Here is a 13,312-nt window from a genome sequence, read left to right as displayed (position 1 = left end):
TTTTTTTTTTTTGCCTGGCAGTTGATTTTTAAGCCTAGGTTTAAAGATACATGCTGAGAACTTTCAGAAAATGTATTGAAAGTTGCAATAGAAAGTCCCATTATCTTTAATGGGACTTTCATGGCTAATTCCCTGTGCGGTGCTGAAAATTGTGAAGTCCTAGGTGTCTCTCTACCTCCATCCCCATCCTATCACAGACTATGAGAGCCAGTTTAAAAGAAAAATACATCTAATCAGATTCTTCTTTTTTAAGTTCAGTTTTGTTTATTTTGAGAGTGAGAGAGAAAGAGCACTTTCTGCACTGTCAATGAGATCCTGATGCAGGGCCCGAACTCACAAACCGTGTGATCACAACCTGAGACAAAGTCAAGAGTCAGGTGCTTAACTTGCTGAGCCATCAGGCTGAAAATCCTTCACTGACTGCGTTGGGTCTGCAGGAGGGGGACCCAAATCCTTAACTTATCAGTTAGGGCCTTCCATTGTCCAATGCTCATCTCTCTTCTGGCCTCATCCCCCTGCCACACTTCCCTCTCTCTTCACCGCCCAGTAGCTGGGAACTCTTAATGGTGACTGTCCTCATGTAAGGTGCTATTTCACACCTCAGTGTTGTATTTTCTTCCCATTGCCTTCCATTGAACCACTCTTCTTCATTTCCATCACCTGTCAACCACTATTCATGCTTCAAAACCTAAAACAGGTGTTACATACACCCTTCCTGCTTAACAGGATTGCAGTCTCACACCTCTGTATTCTTTCAGACTGTGTCAAATTACCTACCAACAATTTAAGATTAGAATTGTAAAGGCAGAAATTGCCACTTCCTCTGTCAACCTTTGTCCATGTCAACTGCTCTTCTGCTCTAGGTTCATATAGAAGAAGAGACACCCATATTTCTTCCCTCCTCTGGAGGATATAGAAAATTTGGCTTATGACATTTATGAGAGTGGTTATAAAATCACTAACCTTGAAGACCTGAAGAACACATCCTAGAAAGTGACTGGCATTTGATTTTGCTTTTAATAGAATTTTTCAGGTTTAGGAAAAACAATAACTTCAGTTTATTTAAAATTAAATTTGAAGAATTCTGCCCTGGTCATCAGTTTTTAAGTAGAATATTTATCATTTTTAAATAGCTAAATACAAATAAAATTTTGTGACACAAACACTTACATTTTAGTAATATGGTCAATTAGTGAAATTAGGTTTGCAAAATACTAATGGAATGTAACTAATAGTTATGTATTCAGATTATGTTTATTGGGATGCCTAGTTGGCTCAGTTGGTGGAGCATGTGACTCTTGATCTTGGGGTTGTGAGTTCATGCCCTGTGTTGGATGTAGAGCTTATTATTAAAAATAATTAAAAAAAATTTTAGATTATTTTTGTCAAGATACTTTTAATGTACTATGATTACTGAGACTTTTCCAATTTTAATGATGGAATTTAATCATGCATGAGCTCTTGCTTTTTTATGTACTGAAAGTGAGGCCTGTCTGGTCAACACCATGTGATAACTGGAGGTCAGAATTAGAAACCACTGCAATAAGTCATTCTCATAATTACTGTCTTCTTCTTTCACAGTAATCTAATTTGAAGAAAACAATGGACATTTTAAAATTACAGAATAATTTAATATATGAATTTATTAAGGTTCATATCCATTACAAAGAAAATCTAGGTAACAAAACAAATATGTAAGCAAATTTGACCTACTCTTTAAGGTAAGAATTTTTATAATAGATAATGAAAGAAAAGTAAAAGAATGAAACTTCCATATTTGAATTATCATAGTTTTAAGAGAAAATACCTATATTATTTACCTGGCTTTTAAAATTAGGATAAATTGTGGAGTTTTGCCTATTTTACAATTCCACATAATTTGAAATTCTTGGTTTCCTTTTCCTTTTCTCTCCAGTTTTACTGAGGTATAATTGATAATTAAAAATTGTGTATGTTTAAGGTATATACTTTGATGATTTTATATATATACACATTATGAAATATTCATCACAATCAAGCTGTTTAGCAGATTAACATATCTATCAACCCCCAAAGGTACCCATTTCTTTTTCTTCTTTTTCTTTTTTGTTTTTGGTGGTGAAACCACTTAAGATCTACCCTCCTAGCAAATATCCAAGTATACAAAACAGTATTGTATTGTATTGTACAGTCACACTGTTGTGATTTCCAGAACCAATTGAAACTTTGTATAATGGAAACTTTGTATCCCTTGACCAACTTTTCCCCATTTTTTCCTCCTGCCAGCCCATGGTAATACCCTTCTATACTTTGCCCCTAGGAGTTTGGCAGAGTTATTAGGAATCATACTTATAACCTATCATGAGTTGGGTATACTTTGTTTTTCTCCCAAAGCCCCATTATAATAGAATTTTATTTTTTCTAAGAATTATAGCACAATTTTATATTTTCATATGTGTTTTGTTTGTTTAGATATATTAATGATTTTGCTAGATTTCAACAAATAAGAATAGTTACATTGATATAATCAAAGCATATCAAAGAATAATCATGTTATTAGAAAATAATGCCAAATAAAGATAATCATAACTGCAGCAATATTGCAGTTATGGCAATAATGGCAATTTTAAATGTCATTTCTGTCACTGCTACTACTGCCCTGACATACAAGTAGTGTTTTGGACTAATGTGCTGCAGATTCTTATAGAGCATAATTTTAGAACTTTCTGTTGGTAATGTATGGTATTCTGAGATCATGAGCTAGCAGAGATATTTCTTGTGTTCTTTTCAGCCATCTTTCTGGAGATTTGAAATTCAAGTATTTCCACTAATCTTGTTATTGAATCTCTCAAGTCATTTTTGGACAAAAGATAAAAGGATATATTTGAAACCTACATTTGCTTATTATGGTAATTTATTTTTTCTGTCTCATAAGTTACATATGGGAATCCCCAGAGTAAATCTACTCCTCTTCCTTGGTGTTTTTAACCACACAATGGAAAATGATGCAGCTTTATCATCTGCCCCATTAGGATTCTGATTCCCTTAAGTCAGGTCACCTTAAGTGCTCCACTTTTATAAGATTCTTCATTCCTTTAGCTGGGTCTATTTGTCAATTTGTCCTTTAATGTCATGGTTATGACAGAATAAAATATTGCTAATGTAGTCCTTCAAAGTTCAAACAAAAGTGGTTTCTAAAATTGCTAATTGATAGTTACCTGAAAAATTTTTCTATTTAATTTTTTTAAATGTTTATTTGTTTTTGAAGGTGACAAAAGAAACAGAGCATGGGGGAATGGGGGAGAGGGAGACACAGAATCTGAAGCAGGCTCCAGGCTCTGAGCTGTTAGCACAGAGCCTGACATGGAGCTCGAACTCATGAACTGTGAGATCAAGAGCTGAGCCGAAGCTGGAGGCTTAACTGACTGAGCCACCCAGTCACCCTTGAAAAAGTTTTTTTAAATTGCTTATATGAACCAAGAGTCATTACATGTTCACCTTCATTTTTAAGAAAAACTGTTCCATTACCCAAATTAGTAATACATATTTCTCTTCAGTTGTTTTTATTTTTTAACTACTGGATTTCATTTTTTTTTAAGTAGGCTTCATGACCAGTGTGGAGCCCAATGCGGGGCTTGAACTCATGACCCTGAGATCAAGACATGAACTGAGCTCAAGAGTCAGATGCTTAACCACCTGAAGTACCCAGGGGCCCCCTAGATTTCATTTCCCTAACAGATGTGTATAGTCATATTTGGGTCCTATACTATAGTCACATGATGGGTTACATAGTACTTGTCAGGGCAGGGGAAGAGAGAGAGGGCTGACTTTAAAGATTCCAACACCATTGGGAATACTTCAAATGTGAAATATGTCCCGATTTCCAAATAAGCAACTAAGGAATGCATCTTGGGAATAAATCCTTCTTAATGTTAAGCTTCAAATACATATGGTCTTTTAGTTTCTAAAACTTTATATATGTTAAAACTAATTTCTACAGTGTATTAAAAAAAAAAAGAAGTCTACCACCATAATACATAGATGGTAGCTAGCTGGATGTTTTTCAATATGTTTTTAAATAACAAAGATAGGCCTCACCACAGACTATTTCCTTCTCATCCCTACGCAGGGTTGTAATCAGAACACGAGACACTGACTAATGCTGGGTGCTGGTGAATCTTTGTTGCAGTGAGCACCACTTGGTGGTGTTGCTCACAGCCTCCAATGGATGAGTGAACCCAAGGTATGTAACTTAACTGTGCAAGGCCTTGGGGCACCCAGGTGGTTCATCTGGTTAAGGGTCTAATTCTTGGTTTCAGCTCAGGTCATGAGCCTGCTTGGGATTCTCCCTCTCTCTCCTTCTCCGTCTCCCCCTCCCCCGCTTGCTTGCTCTCTCTCTCTCTCTCTCTCTCTCTCTCTCTCTTTTCTCTCTCTCTCAAAATAAATAAAAAAACATTTAAGAAATCTTAAAAATATGCAAGGTCTTGTTTCCTGTAAGAGACTCATCCTCACAGCAAAGCATGAAGATAAAACATAATTTATGTGTAAGATCTTCACAGTTTGGGCTCAAAAGGGAGTTAGTTAGACGTGAGGTGTGTGCTCAGATCATGCACCTTCCTGCAGGGCCAAATTGGGGTTCTGACACCATTGCAAACCAAGTATTAAAAGATACTGAGAATATGTGGACACAAACTCTTTGGAACAAGCCCTTAAGAGGGAAAAACTGTGATCCCAGATTTCCTACCCTCATTAGAAATCTCTTTGACAAATGGTTTCAGGTAGCCTCTGGAAATTTCCACCCACTTGTTCCCATGGGTAAAGCAAGCAGAAGCTAATGCAGTGGGAAGAAAATGACATTTTTGTTTTTGGACACAATAAGACTCATGATTCAGGTTTTGTAACATTTGTAGCACACTGATTTACTGGTTAAGGAAAAACTGTTGGGTGGAAATAAATTAACAGGGGTGGGAATAAAGAACCACGACAAAATGGAATGCTGCACTGAATGGAAGGATGCTGCAGTAAGAAATAGAGGGGAAATTTAGGGGCCCTGTAGCATGCTTTGGATTGTCCGCAACAACTGACTGGCATGAGTACAAAAGAGGACTTTAAAAGTCATAAGATGGATCAGTACTGTGAAAATGTTCATTTGGCAAAAAATAATTTTGCCTATAAAGTAGATATATAGACAGTCTTTGTATGGATCTTTGTAGAAAAGTAAATTTGAAAAATATTCAATTCACATGTCTGTATTTGTTAATCAAAGAAATATAAACTAAGGCACTCCTGAAATATCACTGAAGATCCAGTAGGGAAGCACAGTAGATAAATGGAATCTATCCCTCTGCAGACCTGGAGAAGGTGAAGGCACCATAAAACCATCTAGCCTTCTGGTTGTGTTATACACAAGCACTGATCCTTTTGAGGACTTAATAGGTTTAAACACCTTGCCACAGTAATCCCATCCGGAGGATATTATTGTTTTCTTTGACTGTAACAAAATCAAATTGGAATCTGAACAGCTACATAATGAAAGAAGCCTCTCTGTAGGCATTATGCGCAACGGAGAGGAAGAGAAACCACTAAACTAATCGTTTAATAGTAAACTCTGGGAGAGCAACTGGCTGGATGAACTATGTCACAAATAAAAGCGATAATGGAAAGGTCTATGTGTACATTTTGAAGATACAGGTATAGTTGTTACAAGCATAAAGCAGACAGGAGAGTTGTATAGATCAGTATAACTATGTTCCAATTGTGTGTCCTTGGATGGAAGTTGCAACTGATGAATGCAAAGTGAAAATGAAAGAAGGCTTATCAGGATAGGAAATTATAAAAATTTTTCACTTATGAAACTACCTTTTAATAGCAAGTCAATATTGTTTAAAAGGCAAAAACCTGCTTTTAAGAAGGAACAGAATTATTCTTCATGGGCCATTCATTAGCAATGAAGATGACTGACATGGGTGAATAGTTAAGAGTCTGGGCAGGGAAGGTCATCAGTAGAATTGTAATACACACAAAGGATTACCCTAGTGAAAAGAATTTAATGAAAACAAAGCCAGGCTAAATGCAATAAGAAGATTTTAATAATTCATCCTGAATTCTATACCTGCTAATCTCATATTCACTGTTGAATGCAGCTTTGCCTTCCAATTCAGGTTGGCATTAAAATATCTAGACATTGATGCTAACTGAATCTGCCTTTTAATTCTGAAAAACCACACTCCTTAATATCAAACATATGCAGTATAATTCAATACTCTAAAAAGACATTAGATTCTCTTCCTATTTGGTAAATAAAGTGAGGAAACTTACTCTCTGATGTGGTTGCCATATTGTTGACCATTTCTCATCATGATTTTAGAAGCAAATTGATAAAAATAGTTTGTGCAACATGTATTCTGCTTCACATTGTGGACTTCTCTCGTTTGTTGGAACCTGAAGCAAACCTCCAAGTTTAATGTTGAGTGCAGGTGTGGCTTGGGCTTCTCTCTAGCCATTTGAATCATAATAACTAAAGAATTATTTTAAGATCAGTCTTTATGTGAGATTCCAAATCTAATATAACTTAGCACATTTTGTTGTAATGAAAAGTGTAGCATAGCCTTCATCGAAAGATTAAAAGATAATGTTAAACTCATTTTGTTCTGCATAATAGAAAAATAAAGCTGTACCATTTTCAAATGGTTTCAACCTTATTTATTTATTTTGAAAGAGAGAGAGAGAGAGAGAGAGAGAGAGAGAGAGAACACAAAGCGGGTCCAGGATCTGAGCTGTCAGCACAGAACCTGACGTGGGGCTCGAACTCATGAGATGTGAGACCATGACTTGAGCCAAAGTTGGATGCTTAACCAACTGAGCCATCCAGGCACCCCAAATATTTTAAACTTTAAATCAGCATTTGTCATGGGGTATTTGTGCCTACACCTAAGTAAATGTCTCTGAAACGAACTAACTGAAGCTACATCTATTTTGAATAGTAGAAATGGAACAAGTCAAACCACTTTGAAATTACAATGTTACCTGTGGTAATGACTATGGTAATTATAAAACACTTGTGGGACATCAATCTGTGTATCCCACGTAACATTAGTCAAATTTTAAAATTCTTCACAGGATAGCAGAGAGAGTACTTCAGACAATCTGGTCATAATTCCAGAATTAAGTGAAGATTTAATTTCATTAACTTTCAGGAAATTAATGAGGAAGTAACATAGGCTTATAGTTTCAAAGTCTGAGGTATCCCCTTTGGGGTCATAGTGTGTCAAGTTCTCAGACAACTGTGTATGACTTTGCACCAGGGTAACACAAGACAACCAATAACCAAGGTAGTGACGCTTTGCTGAGGCCACCATGGCTGCTGTCTTGAACACATTATCCACACTCCCACATGAGCTCTCACATGTGCACTGCTGCTCCCTAGGATCGAATGCTCTCTCTCAGAGATATCTGCACAAATCATTCTTGCATTTCATACAAGGCTCTGATGAAATCCCTTGTTGGAAGGGGCTACCCCATCTTGTCACCCTCTACCCTCTGACTTCTGTTCTTTTTTCTATTTATTCCATCTAGCACATTACATATCTGTTTGCTTACTTTATCATCGGTTCTCCCCAACACAATGCACAAAATTTGAGAGAAGAAACTTTAGTTTTTCAATGCTGGATCTCCAGCAGCCAGAGCAGTGCCAGCACATAATTGGTGCTCAGGGCATATTTACTGAGTGGATGAATAATGAATACATAAATGAATGAATGAATAAATAGGAACAGAAGAGTGAATATGAGTTGATCAGAAGGGAGAGATCACTTTGCTGCTAGTAAACATATTATGAAATAATATTTTATTCATTTGGTTGCAGATGATATTTTCAATTAAGCTTATTAAAGCTTGCAATAGAGCACAAAGTAAACAGCCATTAAAATAAAGTAGGAAATTCTGTGTATTCTGTCAACCACAGAATACAATGCTCCTTTCAGGGGAAAAAGGTCTTGCCATACATCATAAGAAAGAGCACGCTGTGTAGGACTTGAAAACTAGAACTTCGGGCACACCAAACTGAAATGGAATTTCACAGATGAGAACCTGCTGTCTCGGATCATCTTTCTCCCTCTGTCTATACTTCACCCTGACCCATCAGAGCCTAATTCAAACATCACCTTCTCTGGAAAGGTCTACCCATCTCAGAGATCTGCTTTCTTTCTGAATCTTAGTTTTTAGCTGTAACTTTCCTAGGTCATTTACATTTTCTTGCAGTGTGGGTTTGTTATTTTTATTATTTTTTATTGTGCTATTATACCTTATTATTATTTTTTGTCATCTGCTATTCATGCTGTATTTATGCCTCTAACACGAGCATCACCACTTTATGATGTTACGCTGCAGTCCTTTGCATAGGCCGAGTGCCAGGTAAATCTGACTAAAGAATACCGCCATCCTCAAAATTCAGATTAAAATGAGGACCAAATCCTGCTTTATTATTTTTACTACAGGGTTTCACTTCCTTGTGAAGATGGCGAGGTGACAGAGGAGTCCATGGTTACGGAGAAGGACTTAACATGGGGTCCTGCACCTGCATTTTGCAGCTGATGCAGCTCTAAGAATCATCGGCCCACCTTGGCTGCTCCAGACCGAGCACAGTTGCCTAAGACAAACCACTGGAACTGGACCCATCTAAAATTTTCCCTTCTGTTTTCAGGAACGCATAATGTGTGGGCTCCTGGACTTAATTTTGCCCCAAATAGGAAGATAGCAGTCACCATCAAGTGCAGTGAAAAATGTTTTGGGTAGCTAGTGGCCAGCTCCCACCGGGCACGTTCTACGGTGACTAGTATCAGTGAACAAGTTTGTACCTAAAGCATAAATCTTGTAATACAAACACAAGGGTGATGAGAATCTGGGCAGCTAAGATACAGTGATATAAATGTGGGATTGCATTCATGTATATGAATAAATAGTCACTGAGAATATCACTAAAGCCAGCAAATACTGTGTGACAATGACCTGATTTCCCGTCTTATTCCAAATGCATCTGAGTCCTTTGCATGTTTCCAATTACAATTTCACGTAACCGAAATAGAAATAAGAACCTAGGAAGGAACTGCAGTATGAGAGCTGCTGGCAGGGCAGGGCGGTTCACGTACCTGTGCACGCCGCTGTTGCACATGATGATGTGGCAGGCCCCCAGCCTGTCGCACAGCTCCGAGGACACAGACAGCAGGCCCACCCCGGAGGCGCCGCAAGCTGTGTTCGCGCAGGCAGCCGTGCGCTTGGATCTGATAAACGAGGCTACCAGTCGATAAAGCTCATCCAATGCATTGAGAGGCCTCATTAGCTGCAGAAAAAAAAGTGATGGACATGTTTAGTAGGAAGAAATGCTTTTAGATGGCATATGATTCATAGCTGTTCTAACTTTTCATGAACAGTATAAATATTTTCATTCTGGAGATAACAGAGTTGGAGACTACAAATATATATAATTACACATTGTTTAAGAACAACAGCAGAAACATTTACAAAAAGGGAGGTATGTAAGTGACAAAGCATCAATAAATGCAATCATTTCTTTTTACCTTATCCACGTAGGCAGCTTTGGATGTGGAGTTCGGTGGTGAATTTGACTTGTCCAAGTAGAATGCCCTGTAAGAATGCAAATAATAAGGGATCATCTATTGTTAGAAAAATTAAAATACATGAAGGTATACAAGTTTCGCTGACATCCTGCTAAAGACACATGAATAAACAGTGTTGAACACTAGGACGGGTGGGATTGCAAAGAAGTCCATCGTCTTCCATTCAGAAAAAATGACTGACTCCACCATCAGCTCCATTACATATTGTATGGCTTCAGAGAGATTACTTAATTTGTGTACGCCTCCATTTCCGCTTCTGTAATTTCGGGGTAACATTAGCTTTTACTTCACAAGCCTGCTAAGAAGATTAAATAAGCGAATGCAAACAAAATGCTTAGAACAGTATGTAGCACAGAGTAAGTGCTCATTAATACTTCCAACATTCCAATAATTACTATTATCACAAAAGTTGAAGAAATATATTTTCTTGTGACTACTGGGGAAAACTATCTAGTTTTCACTTACTGTGCAAGATTACAAAAACAATTCACAAAAACCTAATTTTAAACAGAGTATTGAGTTGAATTCTTTCACCCACTACACACCAATTGGAAGTTAGACCTTCTTTGAGGACATACTTGTTCTTTCTGTTACCAGAATGCAATATCTCCACAAGTATTTTAATACATGATACTGAATGCTAGTGGCCTGCAATAAGTAAACTCCATGTCCAAAGAATTATTGCTGAGTTTGCTCAGCACTTAGCTCAATACTAAACTGAAATTGTAAGGAAATGACCCATGAAGACAGGATACTTATAGTTAATCTGCTATCTATTTTTGATGAGGTGAAATTATTTTCAAGATCTGGGCACTTAATATTGATATACCAAAATAAGTTCCATAGTATTAGAATGATTGTCGGACAAGATATTGAAATAAAACTGATTAGACTAGTGTTTTGGAGCACCTTTGAGAACTTTAAAATACTGGCAGATTATTATCAAATGCATGGGTTGTACTGGACAAAACCAGTGAGAGAGAACTTAATGACCAGAGTCCCACTATGTGCGCACAGACAGACAGACAGACAGACACACACACACACACACACACACACACACACAGAGCTATTCCCACTATGACCGCAGCTAGTAGTGATGTTTGTTTGTCTTTTAAAGATAAAGTAGCATGGATTAATCAAGTTTTATACTTTAAATTACAAAAAGGTTAAGAGTAACTTCCAAAATGAAAATTATGGTCATTTATAATGTGAATTTTTAGTTCATCTCTCAAATACAAATTCAAACAATATAAAAAATTTTAAAACAGTTTTGTATCTAAAATTAGTTGTTATTCATTAAAATTCATTCTGAACTCCCAGGAGATTTCCACATACCATCTTGGAACAAAAGTAACGCCTCAAAGCTGGCCCCACAGATACCTTGCATGTTCCCGTGCCTTTACTTAAGTGTGCTTGGTGGAAAAAGCAACATGGTGGAAAAGAGTACACAACTCCATGGAAAATTATTGCCTCTGCCTAAATCCCACAGCTCCCTGTTGCTCCTGAGCACATGATGCCGCCAGGAGTACGGGGCCTTCAGTGACCTCAGGCAGGGTTTGCTCACAATGACTGGGTTATGGTGGCAAGAACCATTGCAAAGGGGAACATCCACCAAGTGCCAAGCAAATACAGTTCCATCTAGCTGGTTGAGTCAGTATCTAGCAATAGTGTTGGATCAAGAGCAAAATCAAATGCATGGAGATATTTTTAAATTTTATAGATTTTCTCCAGTATCAGAAAGAAATATCAATAATCTAAGAGTATTGCTGGTATTAGAAGAGAAAACCAGCTTGATTTGTGTGAGGTACAGAAACACACAATGGGGATGGAGTTAGGTTAGACTGGATGAGCAACTGAGAGAGGTTCAGAGGGGCAGACTCTGTAGGGCCTTACAGACCTTGATAAGGACTTTGGGTTTTGACTGGCCTCATTAGCAGAAGATTGGCTGTTTGATAAACCTTATTGTTGTACATAAACATTCATGTTCTCCTGAAAGATCTAAGTATCCTTTCATTTCAATTACAAAGCTACATCTTTAGGCTAATATTATAAAAACCCATTAATGGATCGCCATGCTTTAACATATCCTGGTACAATTTTTGCTTCACCTTTTAAAGAAATAAAATATTACAGATATGGGCGAGCTCCTTGTTGCTCACCTTTCTCCACTCTCACTCTTTTTCCAAACTTTCCCTCACCAAGGTAAAGACTACCCAGATGCTGGCATTTACCACTCTCATGCTTTACAAGGTCGCAGACACACTTGGCCCCAGTGGAGGCAGCAAAGAATAGCTCTGATCATTCCTCCACATTCTTATTCACACTGATGTTATTAGAATTTCAAACTTTGGTATTTTTATTTTCAATTAGCAAGTACTATTTGGCCATCTATAGTCTTCTTGTTGTATTGCTTGTTGGTATTTCTTTCTTTTGTGTATTCTCACTTTTTTTTTTTTTACAAAGAAATTAGTTATTATTTTTTATAACAAGAGTTATATTTGATGACATTTAGAAGTTTTGGTTCCTCTTTACTGTTTTCACATCTACGTATCTTTCTAGGCTTGCTTCATCAAAAATACTGTTTTTTAAAATGTTTATTTATTTTTTAGAGAGAGAAAGACAGAGAGAGACAAGAAGACACAGAATCTGAAACAGGTTCCAGGCTCTAAGCTGTCAGCACAGAGCCTGACCCGCGGCTCAAACTCAGGAGCTGTGAGATCATGACCTAAGCTGAAGTCAGATGCTTAAATGATTGAGTCACCCAGATGCCCCCAAAATATTCAGTTTTAAAAACTGGATATTCTATTAATATGTTTGATCAGTGTGCCAGTGGTATATGTCATCATTAAATTCTAGGATCCAAATTATACTACATTTCCCCCCTCAATAGTGCTCTTGGTATCTGCTCTCAATATAGTTTTCTTTGCTTTGGGGCTAGTCTATATATTTTTTTCTGATGGGCTTAGATTTTTTTTTTTTCATCTTTGATGTCTAAAGTTTTACCACACAGTTTTTAGGCATTAATTTATTGTTATTTATCTAAATAAGGTACTCAGTGTGTCCTTTCAACTTGAAGAATCTTGTTGTCAATTCTAAAATCACTTAATCTTATATGTTCTCTCTTTCTCTCTCTCCCTCTACACACACACAAACACTTGAAAAATCTTATTTTTTCCCATTACTGAATTTTAGGTGATTTCCTAAGTAATATCTTCCAAATGAAAAAATTCTGTCATTGTCAAGTCTAGAGTTTATCCTTTTTACTAGGAAATTTATTTCAATAACAATCTTCCACTTCTTATTCTATTCTTATTTCATTCTTACCACTAACAGGTGAACTCCCTAAAAGAATATAAACTCTCTATGTGGGTATGAATTTTATTTACTTTGGTTCAGGGACAACTGGGTGGCCCAGGCAGTAACTGTCCCACTCTTGATTTTGATGCAAATCATGATCTCTCTGTTCCTGGGCTTAAGCCTGGCATAGGGCTCCATGCTGCCGGCGTGGAGCCTGCTTGGTATTCTCTCTGTGTCCCCGCCCCCCGACTTGTGTGTGTACGTGTGCGCGCTCTCTCTCCTTCGCGCTCTCAAAATAAATAAATAAACTGGGTGGCAGAGTTTAAGCATCCAACTCTTGATTTCAGCTCAGGTCATGATCTTATGGTTTGTGAGATCAAGCCCCTCACTGGGCTCTG

General features: G+C 37.2%; 1 protein-coding gene across 1 annotated transcript in view; it reads right to left on the bottom strand.

Annotated features, from left to right (window-relative positions):
* PREX2 (phosphatidylinositol-3,4,5-trisphosphate dependent Rac exchange factor 2) overlaps positions 1-13,312 on the bottom strand; it is a 299,116-nt gene that overhangs the window by 23,510 nt on the left and 262,294 nt on the right. The window contains exons 36-37 of the mRNA XM_029923458.1: positions 9,555-9,621; positions 9,126-9,316 (exon numbers count right to left, since the gene is read on the bottom strand). Of these exons, the coding sequence (XP_029779318.1) occupies positions 9,126-9,316; positions 9,555-9,621 (258 nt within the window). The remainder of the gene's footprint in view (positions 1-9,125; positions 9,317-9,554; positions 9,622-13,312) is intronic.

This window comes from Suricata suricatta, chromosome 15, assembly GCF_006229205.1.
Source record: "Suricata suricatta isolate VVHF042 chromosome 15, meerkat_22Aug2017_6uvM2_HiC, whole genome shotgun sequence".
NCBI classification, from domain to species: domain Eukaryota; kingdom Metazoa; phylum Chordata; class Mammalia; order Carnivora; family Herpestidae; genus Suricata; species Suricata suricatta.
Note: the sequence above shows the minus strand (reverse complement) of the source record. Positions and strands in the feature narration are given on the sequence as shown.